The sequence below is a fragment of the Patiria miniata genome, unplaced genomic scaffold (genome assembly GCF_015706575.1).
Source record: "Patiria miniata isolate m_02_andy unplaced genomic scaffold, ASM1570657v1 HiC_scaffold_20, whole genome shotgun sequence".
Lineage (NCBI taxonomy): Eukaryota > Metazoa > Echinodermata > Asteroidea > Valvatida > Asterinidae > Patiria > Patiria miniata.
The window spans coordinates 35779143-35793174 of record NW_024037059.1 but is presented as its reverse complement, the minus strand read 5'-3'; the positions used below and the strand labels follow the sequence as shown (position 1 = coordinate 35793174).

At 35.7% G+C, this 14032-nt stretch overlaps 1 protein-coding gene and 1 long non-coding RNA gene across 2 annotated transcripts; both read right to left on the bottom strand.

Annotated features, from left to right (window-relative positions):
- Positions 1-463: 463 nt before the first annotated feature.
- Positions 464-12347, bottom strand: LOC119728089. The gene is made up of 6 exons (XM_038200163.1): positions 12341-12347; positions 10925-11230; positions 10332-10586; positions 9181-9258; positions 8665-8746; positions 464-4433 (listed from the first exon to the last, which is right to left on the bottom strand). Exons 1-6 carry the CDS (start codon positions 12345-12347, stop codon positions 4148-4150), a joined length of 1014 nt encoding a protein of 337 aa, XP_038056091.1. The 3' UTR covers positions 464-4147.
- Positions 4917-7967, bottom strand: LOC119728894. Its single transcript, XR_005271152.1, has 4 exons — positions 7262-7967; positions 6613-6663; positions 6310-6417; positions 4917-5745 (listed from the first exon to the last, which is right to left on the bottom strand). It is a non-coding gene; the product is annotated as an uncharacterized LOC119728894 (long non-coding RNA).
- Positions 12348-14032: the final 1685 nt, after the last annotated feature.

The following is a 14032-nucleotide window of genomic DNA, read 5'->3' as shown; positions in this document are numbered from 1 at the left end:
TCTGCGCTACATCGCGCGGTATATGCACCACGCGCGTGCCAATCTCCATAGGGGCCTATAATAATGAGATTTGTTTTAGTACTATACTCGTGCAAGGCACATTCCATAAACATAGCTAGGGGGTGTTTCACAAAACATGAAGTACAATTGTCGGGGAAAAAAGTTTTTGACTTGTATTGATCAAATTGTATTGACTTTTTCACCGAAAGGTATTTATGAATAGGAATAAATTATTGTGCCTGGCCGGTATTAAAACAAGTACGTTTAAAACCGGCTAGGAGCCTTGTCGCCAATAATGGCCCTTGCCCTCGTCTCCGGTCATTATCCGCGTCCAGGCCCCTAGCCGATTATAAACATACTTGTTTAAGACCGGCCAAGCACATATTTTTTCCCTTATTATAAAAATACATTTCATTCCGAACATGAATCTGCAATAAAAATATGAGAATAATCAAATACTTCATTGAGATCAAATAGATTTGCTCTGTTCCGTACGCTAGAGTTTTAATCGCAAGTTAAGGTCAGACCTTCATCATCAAAGCATCCATTTATTCTTCAAAACACTTATTAATGTTTTCCTAAAGTCATAGCATATTAATTAAATGCACATTTTGCATCATTATAGCTGAAACTATAGTGTTTATAAATAGCTGGAAATGCGTATAACTATTGCTTCAAATATTTGATTTGTTTTATGTTAATGATTTGGTTCTTATAATTATCCAATTAACTTCAACATTAATGATTGGCGGTCTCAATAATATCAAATTAATCATCACAATCATTACAAACGATGACAATTTTAGAGAGCCGAAGTTCCCTTTAAGTTGAGGAAGTAAATGAACGACCTGTATCTACAGGGCGAATAAAAAAAACACCGAAATCCAAATGTCGCGACCATTTTTTCAGTTGAGTTCTGCATGTAATACTTTCAAACTCAAGGATAACAAAGCCAAATTCCTTAGTTTCTTTTAGTACAAGAATCATTCATATAGTTACGGAATTTTAAACACAGCCACCGTTTTAAAGTTCTGTCCACGGATCACAAAAAGTGTGCGTTCTTTCAGCAAAACAAAAATAATTCACATAATCCCGGTGTGATTGCGAACTACATCACTATATAAAAGGCTCTTCAGACAACAAACAAAATACAAATATTATACAATACAGCACAATCATATTATACATCAATTTTTTTAAAATGTAAACGGTAAATAAACTCATATAAGCTAGCACAAGAATAAAAACAGGAACATTTTTAAGGACAGCAATGTCCAATCATAGTTATGATAAATATGATACAATTAGCATAAATTCGAAACTCAAATAGAATTAGGCCTACGCTGCCAACATGAAAAATAAAGCGGATCTCTCATCTGAAAATCGATGTCAAGAAATTCAACGAGTTGTGTAAACAGTTTTAGATTCATATACACAATGGAGCTAGAAATTTCGATGCAAAGCTTTTTTTTTCGAAGTCAAGTTGTGCATGTTGGAACTACAACGCGATTGGTCGATATCGTGGCTTAATTTACCGTAAAGTTTAATTTCTCCATCATTTCTCCGTCAAAAAAGTTCATGCTCAACAATTTCCTATTTGAGACTGAGCTAAAAAGAATCGAGAGCACCCCTTTAATCCTGGTTGAACTTTTTACCCATAATTTCTGAGGCAAAGATCAGACCTAGGCCAACTCCCATAGGATTTGTATTGTCCCGTATAGTATTGTAATTGAATTGTATTGAAGTATAGCTGCTGTATAACAAGGCCATCAATCATCCTTTAGATATATAGCCTCGGGCTGTTGTGGTGGGGGATGCCAGGCAAAAACCAGAGATATAAAACTTTTTCGCAAGGGCACTGACTAAACACAGAGTAATCTGGGCATATATACTTGCTTGGCTTGAAATTGATTTCTTGATCAAAGAAGGCCTGTATCCATATATTTAGACACTACGAGAAGGAATTATGTTCACCAAAACGCCTACTGATAGGATTGTGTTAGACCGTATACACTCATGCACCGTCATGCTGAAAAGTTCGGTACGGTGGTAGACTACAACTAAAAGAAAACGATGACGCCTCGCATGGTAGTCATCATTTACTGATACTGCCATCTTGGCCATTGTTGGACCGAAAAGCATTCTGGGATCGATGGACATTAAGAAATCACACTATTGACCTAGTTATGAAATGTAACTATTCCCTTCATTGTTTTCATCCAATTTTCAATACACCGCGTGGCATCTTACTTGACCAAGTAAAATATTTGGAAAATCTAGTGAAGTATGGAATCCATGAAACACTTTTATTACATGGCTCTTCTTGAAGAATATTTACACGTTTACATTTTAGTTAGCACAAAGGACAGACTGATAGCTAGAAGAATTAAGAATAAAAGGCCTCATAAAGGTAATTAACCTCCATACACTTACTTAAAATAATTATGGACACCAATGGCAAACATTCCAAAACTGAAACTGACAATCCTACTTAATTGATTAGAAATAAATAATAGTATCATGCATTCTGTGAAATCATTAGCATATCATTTCCTGGCGATGATACAGGACCAAATCATCTGTCTTTCCGTTAAAAGACACATGGTTTGATCCGATATTATCGCAAGGAAATGATGACAATTCCTCTTTTCTCAAAAATGCCAGCATACTAATTACATTACATTACATTTCTTTCCCGGTGTATGCAAAACAATTTAATACTGGTTTCCATTAGGGCCCTGCATACACTGCAAATTATTACATGAAGTTAAAGGTAACATTCACAAGCAAGAAGTGCATTGGTGAAACACACTTAGATCACACATACTCACAAAGACAAGCAATATAGTAATATTTACACAAAGCTTTATATAACAGATGTTAATTTTTAAACGCTCCAGCGTACAAGGCAATTGCATGATGAATTATCCTATCAGCAATTTACAAGCAATTTTGTTTTTGATAAGAATAAGAACATAATTTTAGAGGTTCCCCATCATTTATACTTGTACGTAACGGTGGAGGAGAGTATCATGTAACCGAATTTGTGAAAGAAAATTCGCCAGATTGTTTATCTCTTGATACATCGACCGCGTTTGAATATTGTAACAAAACACACATTTTTTTCGTCGGAATTGATGATAAGTTTCTGTGTAAATGTCGACATAAAACACTTAAACGCTAAATGTCTTAAATATTCAAAACTTTGCTTCATAAAATCAAACTCACATCTAAGGTTTTTAGCCCCATTTTGCTGGTCAGAAACTGCTCTCGAAATATATTGAGGAACATAAGTACGATCTCAGGTGAATGGTCTGGTATCACTTATCGCGAGTAATCCAAAAAGACAAAAAATGTATGGTTAGTCGGCTTTTAAAATTGCTCATTTTTATCGAAACAAAAACAATTACCGAAGAGAAATCTATTGTTTGTAAAAGATCACCGAGTGAATTTTTATGTTCAGTATTGCATTGCCCTGTGGAAACCTCGATTGTCTAGAAATCTTAAATGGGAAAGTGACACATGAACAATGGAAACTTTTTGATACCTTATTAACCACTTTACATGTGAAAAACCACTGCATGGAATTTGTCTGGCCATTATTGTTAGGGCTTGCTTAATACAGAACATTGATTTAAAGTTAATATTTATTCAAATTAAGCGCGTAAAAGCAGTTTAACTTGGCATCTAAAAAGAGGAAACGCCTGGTGGCCAGGGCCGACTCCGTATGGTTTCCGAGGGCGCAGTCACGTTCCCGCAGCGCCTATACTGTAAACTTACATGCACACGTTATATGGGAGTGAAACGTACGTGGGATATAACTATTCGAGCGGGCAACAACAATGATGATGATGCATATAACGATGATGATGATGAAACACTGTACAAGGCCAACGGAAAGCATAGTTTTTCCTGAATGTATATGTACATGTTTTATATTGCCGGAATTTAATTCAACGACAAGTCAAGAACATGTGTAACTTGCGGCTTAATTAGCTAACAATCCATTCAATGGAGCTTCGAAATTAAAGATAAACTGTATTTGAAATGATTTACTTTATAGTTGGTAAAACTTTATCTGTTTAGGCTTTTTCCATTGTGAGTGGTTCTACATGTGTGGTTTCACGTCTGTATGGAATCTCTTTTGTCATTCAATTGGAAAGGATTCGCACCCGTATACTTTATTCTCGACCCAACCACTCTCACCATCATCTCGGTTGGTGGGCGTGGCCCCCGGTGCAGTGACGACATCAGGAGTAGCGTATACGTGATCGTGGGCGTCTTTCTTAGCGACCTGGTTGTACACGGGTGGGGCAGCTTGGGTTGGTTCAGTGCTGGGCTGGCTAACTACTGATAAATCGTACAAAGTGTTGGCGTATGTTGGTCCGACGGTGTCCATGGCAACGTCTGCACTTCCGGTTCTTTTCTTGGCTCTGGAAAATGAAAGCCCCGGAAAATTGTTTAAGTTGTTGTACAATATTGCAAATGCATGTTACAAAATTTACAAAAAAATGTTACAAAAAAACCTGGCCCCGTCTGACTAACTGGCTGAGAGACTGATCAACACTGTAAACCATGTGTTTAGGTTTAGAACACCTAAATAAACACTAATCTGTGACAGTTTTTAAACATGTGACGCAGTTTATCCAATGAACATGTTTAATTTGAAAACATATTTGGTGTTTAAAATCAGCACACTGACGGTGTTTAATCTTTAAACGGAACAGTGTTTAAAATATATACATCAAAGGCGTTTAACATTTAAATACTACTGACGTTTAAAAAGTAAACACACAGTCAAAAAGAAAACACGTCAATCTGTTGTAATTTTAAACATGTGACACGTTTATTGCCTGTGACAGATTTTAAACATGTGACGCCATTTATTATTATTTTCAAGTGTTTATATTCACAGTGTGTGTTTAGTTTTCGAACAGTATTCAAAATTGCAAGTAAAACTTCAGTCACAATATTAACAACATTGAAATAAACGCATTTAGGGCACTTCACAAAGCTGTCTTCATTTTCACCTATAGGATTGTGGTGAAAGGCCTATTCAGTTCTATCGAATCATGAAAATGACAACAATAAAATACAAATGCATTTTTATGGTCACCCCTAGAGAATATTGTACATCACGACAGCAAAAATAATGTGACATTTATGTGAATATGCCACATGCCTATCAGTATGTTTCCAACAATCCTTTTTTTAAGACCCCAACATTAAGGCCAATTACATTTTTCACAAGTATCAAAACAAAGAAACAAAAACATAAACAAACACAAAAAGGGTGAATTAAAAGTAAATGAATATATCTGGAAATAGGGCTAAAATCAATTATTTTCCAATTCAATGAGAGTTAGAAGTAAAACTGCAAATGAATTATACTTGTTTTTTAAAACCTATGAAGGTTTGCGTTATAGTTTGAAGTGGTAAAATAAGTATTGATCTTTAGCTGAGATTTCAACAATATATCTAATTAATTTATACACAAATACCTTGTAGTGAACTGCATCAATTTGCTGGAATCTGCCAGCAACTTTTCTCTAATTATGATTTTTTGAAAAGAACTCAAAGCACGTGAAAATACTTTGGACAATCCAAATTAAAGGCATAGTTTCCCAAGCTGGAGAAGAGGCGCATCATTGTACGTGTTGTAGTTCGAGACTTTCTTGATGGTGTCTCCACATGTAATGTAAACTGTAGTTTTGATGCAGATACTCTGTCTGGTTCAGCAGCATTCTGTGGACATAAACAAGATTTCTGAGTGAGCCATACATAAACTGATCAACTTTGAAAGTGAAACCAAACTCACAGTAAAAAAAAAATAATGGAGACCCTAAAATGACAAGTCATTAATAAAGTTTACTCCAGGAAGAATATGAAAACTGATTACAAAATTGGGTTCAAAAGTAAATTGCACAATTGTCGGCCTTTTTGGGACTCACGTCAATATTAACCTTTGTTATCAGAGATAATGTGCGCAAAGACTGTAAAGTTACAGCTTGAGCTTGATCGTGGATCAAATATTAAAAATAAAATCTGAAGAAAATAGGCAAGCTTTTCACAGTTTCGTACCAATAACTTTGCAGTCATGTAGGTATTTACGGAGACTTTCTATTTAAAATTGTATTTCAAAATTGTATTCACCTAGAATGTTATACTTTTTCATTTCATGATGTTTTACCGCCAGAGTAAATTTACAGTGGAAGTTGAAAGGTTCTTATGCAAGATAGAATCTCAGCCAAACATCATCATTCAATTAAATTGAAGATTTGAATAATATATTTTACAATACAAAATTACCTCATGAATAGTTAGCACTCTCCTCGTCTTCGTACCCTCGCCGCGTTCAAACTTGGTGTTCTGCTGAACGTACATGTATGCAATTACATCGAGCGTCTACAGAGGACCCTATATTCAAAACATAACACATGTTCTGTAAAACGAATGGTTTTGAATCCCTGTGAAATACTGCATTGTACCAAAAATTTGGGGATCATCTTTTATGTACACGCACTGCGGGTTTTTCAAAAGTTGTATACACAGCTGATCTGTACAATCACACACTGCACTGCCAAATGACGATCAATGCCAAAAGACACTTACTTTATTTTAAAAGTCAATAGCTTCCTTCATCTGCAAGGGATTAGACACACCCTGAAAATATACAGAAAGAAAATATCAAAACAATATACGCCCATAACATCATGTGAAATGGAAATTATGGTTAAACAATTTGTACCTGACCTTACTAATACTAGAATTTTCTTTTCAAAATCATTCATGCTGGTCCCCTTCAGCTTACATAACTTAGGCAGTGGTGATAACACTAGCATGTTTTTATTGAATAGTTAAATCACGATTTCAAAAAAAAAATCCACTTCACTGAATTTTCCAAGATTACAAACATTTTGACACTGCGTGTTTGCAATTGTAATTCGCCCCATAGGCTTATAGCCTCATATTAAGTATACACTCAACATAGACCACCCCATAATGTGGCTCAAATACAGAACTTCCTTCATAATATTGTGAGCTGCACAGCAGTTATACTGTATAACAGCATCGTCATCCAAGAAAAATAATATGAGGAAATCAAAATCAGGGTTGTTTTTTCCCCTTCATATTCATGTTTTATCACACGATCCTTTGGCCAATAATTGCTCCCACTAATTCATCTCATCTCGTATTTCTAAATCTATCATATTGTATATAGGGATTAATTAAATCAAACAACACAAAAGACAAAACTTACCACCTGTGTGGGAGCTTCCAGAACTGGTTCAAACTACAACCGTCGTACTGCATGCACAGAATACGTTGCATCTGAGAACATGCACTCTTGCTGACTTGGCAATATGCATACCAAACTTGACCTCTAGCCTAGGTCATGACCAACTGTTAGTGCCTTCTGTGAGACTACATCATACATGTATATTGTTTCATTACCCGTGCAAATTTTGTTACCACGAATGACGATAATAATTCTCGCCATTACATTATTCTATTAGTGTGCCCAGATTATTGTCAGAAAAATGGCGGTTGTCTTTGTGCCGCGTAATTAACTGGCCCGATTATGCCGCGCCAGCACGCAATCAGATTGAATCCTATTGGTTAAGACCTAACATCACGTGGTCATATTTAAACATCGTGACGTGTACCGTGTTTATTAGGTGTTGAACACAAACAGCTAAATTAATAACTTGAGTTATTATTAGTGTCCTAATTAGTTAATAAGCCTTTTTTAAACAAAGTGTTATTCTTTGGGAATAAACAAAATGCTAACTAGTGAAATTGAACAGGTAAACCATTTTCTAAAACCGATCTCATAATAAACACCCTATAGCACTGTTGACATTAAACGCTAACTGTTTTGTTTAAAAACACATGATGTGTTTAATTTTGTCACATAGTGTTTAAATCTAAAACACTGCGTTTATTTTATAAACGTGTCACATGTTCTCGCGTTTTACAGTGAAGTTACTGACTTTAAAAATGGAATATTACATGTTTTTTTTTTAATTCGATTTCCTTTTCGGAACGAAATTTAAAGGAATATAATGTCCTGTAACAAATAAATTTGCTTGTTTATTTTTGCAGGCCTTTATACAGTTTTAAAATTTGGTTTGAAATGGCGCGCTCCAGTTCAGAAATTGCGCACACTATTCAGAACGAATTAGGAGCGTCCCGCTCTTAATTCAAAAGTTGAAAATAATTAACTGATTACTTGTCATGCGCCGATTCTTGCGTGCGAAGTCTCATTGGAAAGCCCATAACTAATGTAATGCTAGAAAATTATCAATTCAATTTGAAAATCAATTTTCCAAGTTGCTACACCCCAAAAGCACGTATACACCAACTTTAAAACTATGTGAGACTTTTGGGTCCAGCTCGACAGGGGAAGCCTATACACTGTAAAAAAAATAATAATAATGGGCGAAACACTGTTGGGCAATATAATTTTACCCAACATTGGTTTAAAATTACCCAATTTGGGTAACAATTTTCCAACAATTGGGAACAATTTGCCCAAGAGTTTAACCTGTTTACGGTTGGTCTACCTATCAACCCATTTTGCCCAACGTGTGTACAAGTGTAGTTTTGTTTAGTAGTATGCGAGGTGCATGGACGTCAGTACAAGCAGTTAGATTAAAGTACCTTTTCTTCCTCAGACATATCACCACCACCAAAAGAGCAGTCAATGCCGCTATTATTCCAACTGCTATTCCAACTATCATACCTGTGGAAGAAAAAAATATGTCTACATCATTGAACGAATACACTACTTAGAACTAAGGTTTGTTTTGACACCGGGATCTAACTCTGCATCTACAACATATTTAAAAAGAGCGCTTATTATATTATTTCTCACATGGAGAAGAAATATCATACATCATACCCTTCAGTTTTTTCAATGTTGACTATTGCTGTAAGCTTTGTAAAAAGTGGCAGTTTCAAAAGAGAGTCTTGTGATCTGTGGCTGTTTTTGTTGGGTTGGTGACCAAATTTTTCTTGAGTTTGATAAACGGTTTTCACATCACAACAAACTTAAGTTGGCTGTGGTAATGTAACGTTCAGAGACTGCGGTAGCATCTAATCATGCGATGCTTATATTCAGTGCTTCCACAAAAGAGTAAGTTTTTGTTGCGAATGTTATTTACTGTATTTTCATACCTGTCTCTAACTGTCCCTTACGCCGATCGTTGGTCTCAGTTGCCTTATAACCGTCAGTAGAAGCTCCGTCATCAGCAGCTATAGGGGAAGTAAAGTATTAGGTTAGGAAAGCGTAACGGTATACGCTCTTCGTCTTTCACCTCTTTGACCCGGGTTCGATTCCCGCCGTGGGTGACAGGTAGTCTGAGGATCACACGTTCACGTGTAGTGTGCAGGGCCACACTACGAACGTCTGATATTATGTGAGCATTGCATTTTTAATGCGACCCTGCGAGCCAGCCAATCGGAGTCGACTTTAGATTTTGTGACGTCATTTCGTGCAGAAATTCGGCCTACGCTGTTGACTAGTCAAGTGGCTGCCATGTTTTTGGCACAAAACAGGGTTACCGAAGACCCGATAGACGGCGCCCGCTGATTAGTCAGAATCTGGAGGTCCACACACAGTCTTGTTTTGCATTATTAATCGGCGAATCTGAGTGAATATCGTAGACGCTCGTGTGCATGCAAGTGACTATTTCAATAGACTAGACAACATGTGGGTTTCCTAGCATGTTGTATGGGTTTTGTTCGTCCTTTCTTTGAAAAATACTGAAATTTCTTCATCATTTTCTCAGTCTCTGTAGTTTCACTTTTGATTACAGATCCAAGTGACCATCGTTACAGTGTGCGGGAAAAGCCGGAGGATAATACATGTACATGTATTTTCATTTTCAATTAACACACTATTACACTTAGTTTACCAATATCATTTTGGTTAAGAATTGTTTCTCACAACCTTTCAGAAAACCTCTAGTAGTATGATTGGCTGATCCATTAAAAAAAGAAGAAGGAAAGAACATAACAACATAACATCTCAGTCTCTGTAGTTTCACTTTTGATTACAGATCCAAGTGACCATCGTTACAGTGTGCGGGAAAAGCCGGAGGATAATACATGTACATGTATTTTCATTTTCAATTAACACACTATTACACTTAGTTTACCAATATCATTTTGGTTAAGAATTGTTTCTCACAACCTTTCAGAAAACCTCTAGTAGTATGATTGGCTGATCCATTAAAAAAAAAAGAAGGAAAGAACATAACAAATTGTTTTCTTAGAAATGTTTTTTTTCTGTACTGTGCTTGAAAAAATGTGGGAATATTTCTCACTAAACGGTGAAATTGTTGTCGAGGAATTTTCGATGCAAGTAGGCACGAAGTCACTCCACGTGACGTTGTAGTCAGTCTCAATGCATTTAATGCTTGATGCTCCATGGAGGATATATCCAGGGTCACAGGAGAAATCTACACGAGTCCCGAAGAACTTGAAGTTGTTGAGATTGTAAGACAGTGAACGCGGGTTGGTGATGACGTGTGATCCGTTGGTGGGTGGTCCTATGTCATTACTGCACACTCCTTGCGATACTGAAAATAGTTAAATATTGAGAGGAAAATACAGTCGATACATAAATACATGTAGGCCTATAGTTGTCATTTTAATGAGATGCATGTATTTGGGCATGCTCCTATAGCCAAATTAAGTAAAAGTTGATTTATAAAAGGCCCATGCAGCGCGTTTCTGAAAGTCCGTATTTAAACCAACATTATGAATGATCATAAATGGTATGAATGGCCAAAATGTGCTTACGTTAAATGAATGGCAGGTAGGTATTGGTTAAAGACTGCATTTCTTGCTTCAAATCCTTTCTTTAAACATCCAACAAAATCTTCCAGTGTATTTCTGTTTTTTCGTAATGACTTACTTCTGTATATAGAGATCCGGTGACCGTCTCCACAGATCTGGTCGCTGTTTCCCTTGCACGTATCTTGACACTGAGAGTCGTCCTTTTTCCCATGTCTGTCGTAGTCTTCGTTATTTCCACAGAAGCATTGATCTGCGTGTTCAAGTCCCGCGTATTTGTAGCTCATTGATTGTGAATCCAGACAGTGACTGAAGCACCACTCGACAGACTGTTGGTTGCTCTCCATTGGCCCGACCGACAGCACACGTTCATCTTTATCACAGACCCAGGATTCACAGTCTTCGTAGCATCCCAAATAGCCAGGAGCTATGAGTAGAACGCATAAATTAAATCAGATTAATGCTAATGTTACGAACATAATACATGTAGGTCATTCCTATTGCGATTTTTGCCATTTTTTAACGCTAAATAGCAAAAGATGTTAATTCAATAACTTAAAAATTTGACATTTCAAAGTTTTACATTTCAAACTTTCCTAAAACTATATTTGTATTCCGTTTGTTTTAGCAGTTATATGTAGTTAATTTGTATTATAGGTTTTCCAGGCCAATTTCGCAAAAATAGCATTCAAATTCATCTTGAAAGTTGCCGATTTGAAGCGAATTAGCTCCTTGCTGTCATTCCCGTGATTCATATTAGTTTTCAGACGTTCAAATTCGTTGTCAGACCTGATATGTTCGTGTTTAACACATCCTAAATTGAAGATACGTCATTCGGTTTAACTGGTTATTCAATTTAGCAGTCTGATTGGTTTAGGGATAAATTATGTGCACTATAGAATCTTATTCTCGTTTTCATCTCTGCGTATTGAATTTAGTACTCTCTGCATTCAAATTATGGGAAACGAAGGCAAGATGCGAGATTTAATTTTTTTTCACTTTTCACATGTTCTTTTGTTATTGGTTTCATTTTAGTCTCTTCATGTTCAAAGTTCTAGTCTGTTATCTGTCTTTAATCTAAACAAGTAAAAGTGTAAACTAGTGATGCAAGAAAATTAAACATCATACACGAAAGTCGACATATAAACAATAATCTTAGGCAACATTAAACTAGGAGATCCTTTGCCCTCTGTGTATCGTGTTCACATATTTTTTTTGTGTTATACGTTCTTAATTGTTACCTTTTACTCTTTTATCTTCTAGATTTTAATTGCGATATGGGTTAGTTTCTTATATCTCTAACCTTTTCCTCAATTAGCCTTATCTTAAAACATGATTCATTCCAGTAACATGTGCTGATCAATATGGTAATCATGATTGTGGCTGCTGCTTTGAAGCCCAATCTTGTGAGATACAGGTAGTTTTTAGTGCATTTTCGAATTGGAACAAAGAAACAATTACATGAACCGGTTTCGAATTCCTTTGCTCACATTTCAAAAATGCTTGCTTAATGGCGAATTCGAATTCCCAAACTGACACAACATGAAGCTCCTGCGAATTTGAATGATCCAATAGGCCTATGACATTTTAACTTGAATGCATTATCTTTGAAATTGAATCGTTGAAAAGTGCGATCGCATGCTTTTACATTTAAGTTGAACGATTCATTTAGTTAATTGAATGTTGATCTAAACGTGCGTCCAAATTCGTGCGAAAACGGGTGATTCGTCATCCATTTGGCTGCCAAATCCATTAAACTAAGCGGGAAAACCTATATTATTAATTTGTATTAATAATTGATAACTAGAATGTTTGTTTAAATTTGAGGTCGGCCCTATAAAGCTTAAGGTTTTTTTTTTATTTTATCTTTTTCTCTTTCGAAAGATGGTGTCCCGCACCGTGCCCTTATACTCGAAGTCACAAGTATCATTGTCAAGAAGTTTTCCAGCAGAAGGACGTAAAAATACCTCATTATGTCATTTATGTGCATGCTAACTTACGAATACATTTATGACATTGTTTGCCCTCATTTTACCCCTTTATGTTGTTTGTAGTCATAAACAGCCATGTACATGTGTAAATGTACTACATGTATAATGAGTGCCGGTACAAGCTCATGTAAGTATTCGCACCCACCCCTTTTCCTGTTCCGGCAAGGCACATGACCAGCGAATAAAAGAATTCTTCAAAAAGGTCTGCCTAGAGAAAAATATACAAACCGTTAATCTGTAGTGTAGTTGGAACCGTTGCAAGTTGAAATATCACCACCCATAGTTCAACATACAGAAGGCGGGTGGATATCGCACGTTGTAATCTCTGCAGCGGAATCATTCTTGATTGACCTTCGTTGAAACAAAAAATAAGAATAATTTTTAAATTATAAGATTATGATTACTATTCAAATTTTTTAATTATGAATAAAAAAGAAACTATATAGAGACTTTTATGAACACGACTTGATGAAATCCGTTTTAAATAGATCAATTGCATTCGGCAGCCGTCTTTGAAGTGTGTTTTGCATATCTGTACACATACAAAAAACTGGTTTATTTTTTGCTGCAGTTTCATATCAGACATAATTTACAAGAATGAATATAAAGGATAACAAATATATTATAGGGATCTAGGTAAAAAGCGAAGGCTTGTACAAGACCCTGTGATTACAAGTTAGCATAGAAATACACTCAACTAGAGCAGTAAACTGGTAATTTATCAAGTGAACTGTGAATATAAGTTAAAGTAAAGTAAGTTAGTTCAAAAGAAATTAATTGAATATAAAATAAGTTTGTTCAAAAGAAATTAACGAAAATTAAGCACGCTCGTATACATATATTTAGACATTCATATACAAAGTCAGATAAACATTTTCTTTCTCGTCAATAAAAAAAAACTGAAAGCAAAAAAGACAATTGCAGGAAATATCCACACCATTCTCTATGGTGTTGAACTTCCCTTCCAAAATGCAAGTCATACCCGCCAGATAAGCAAATAATTATCACAGCTTTCACAATCATTTCACACGTCAAATCTATCCCATTGGAATCGTGTGATACTTTTGAACCCGGAAATAAGAACATTTATTTATATGATACTTTTGATTTTTCCACTTAATAGTTTAGCTGGCGGTTTTTATGACTTATAAACTCCCATCATCAATTGAAAAGTTAATGCCTTTAAAAAAAAATAGGTTTACTGTATACTGTAATTTGACGAATAAGTTTTATGCTTG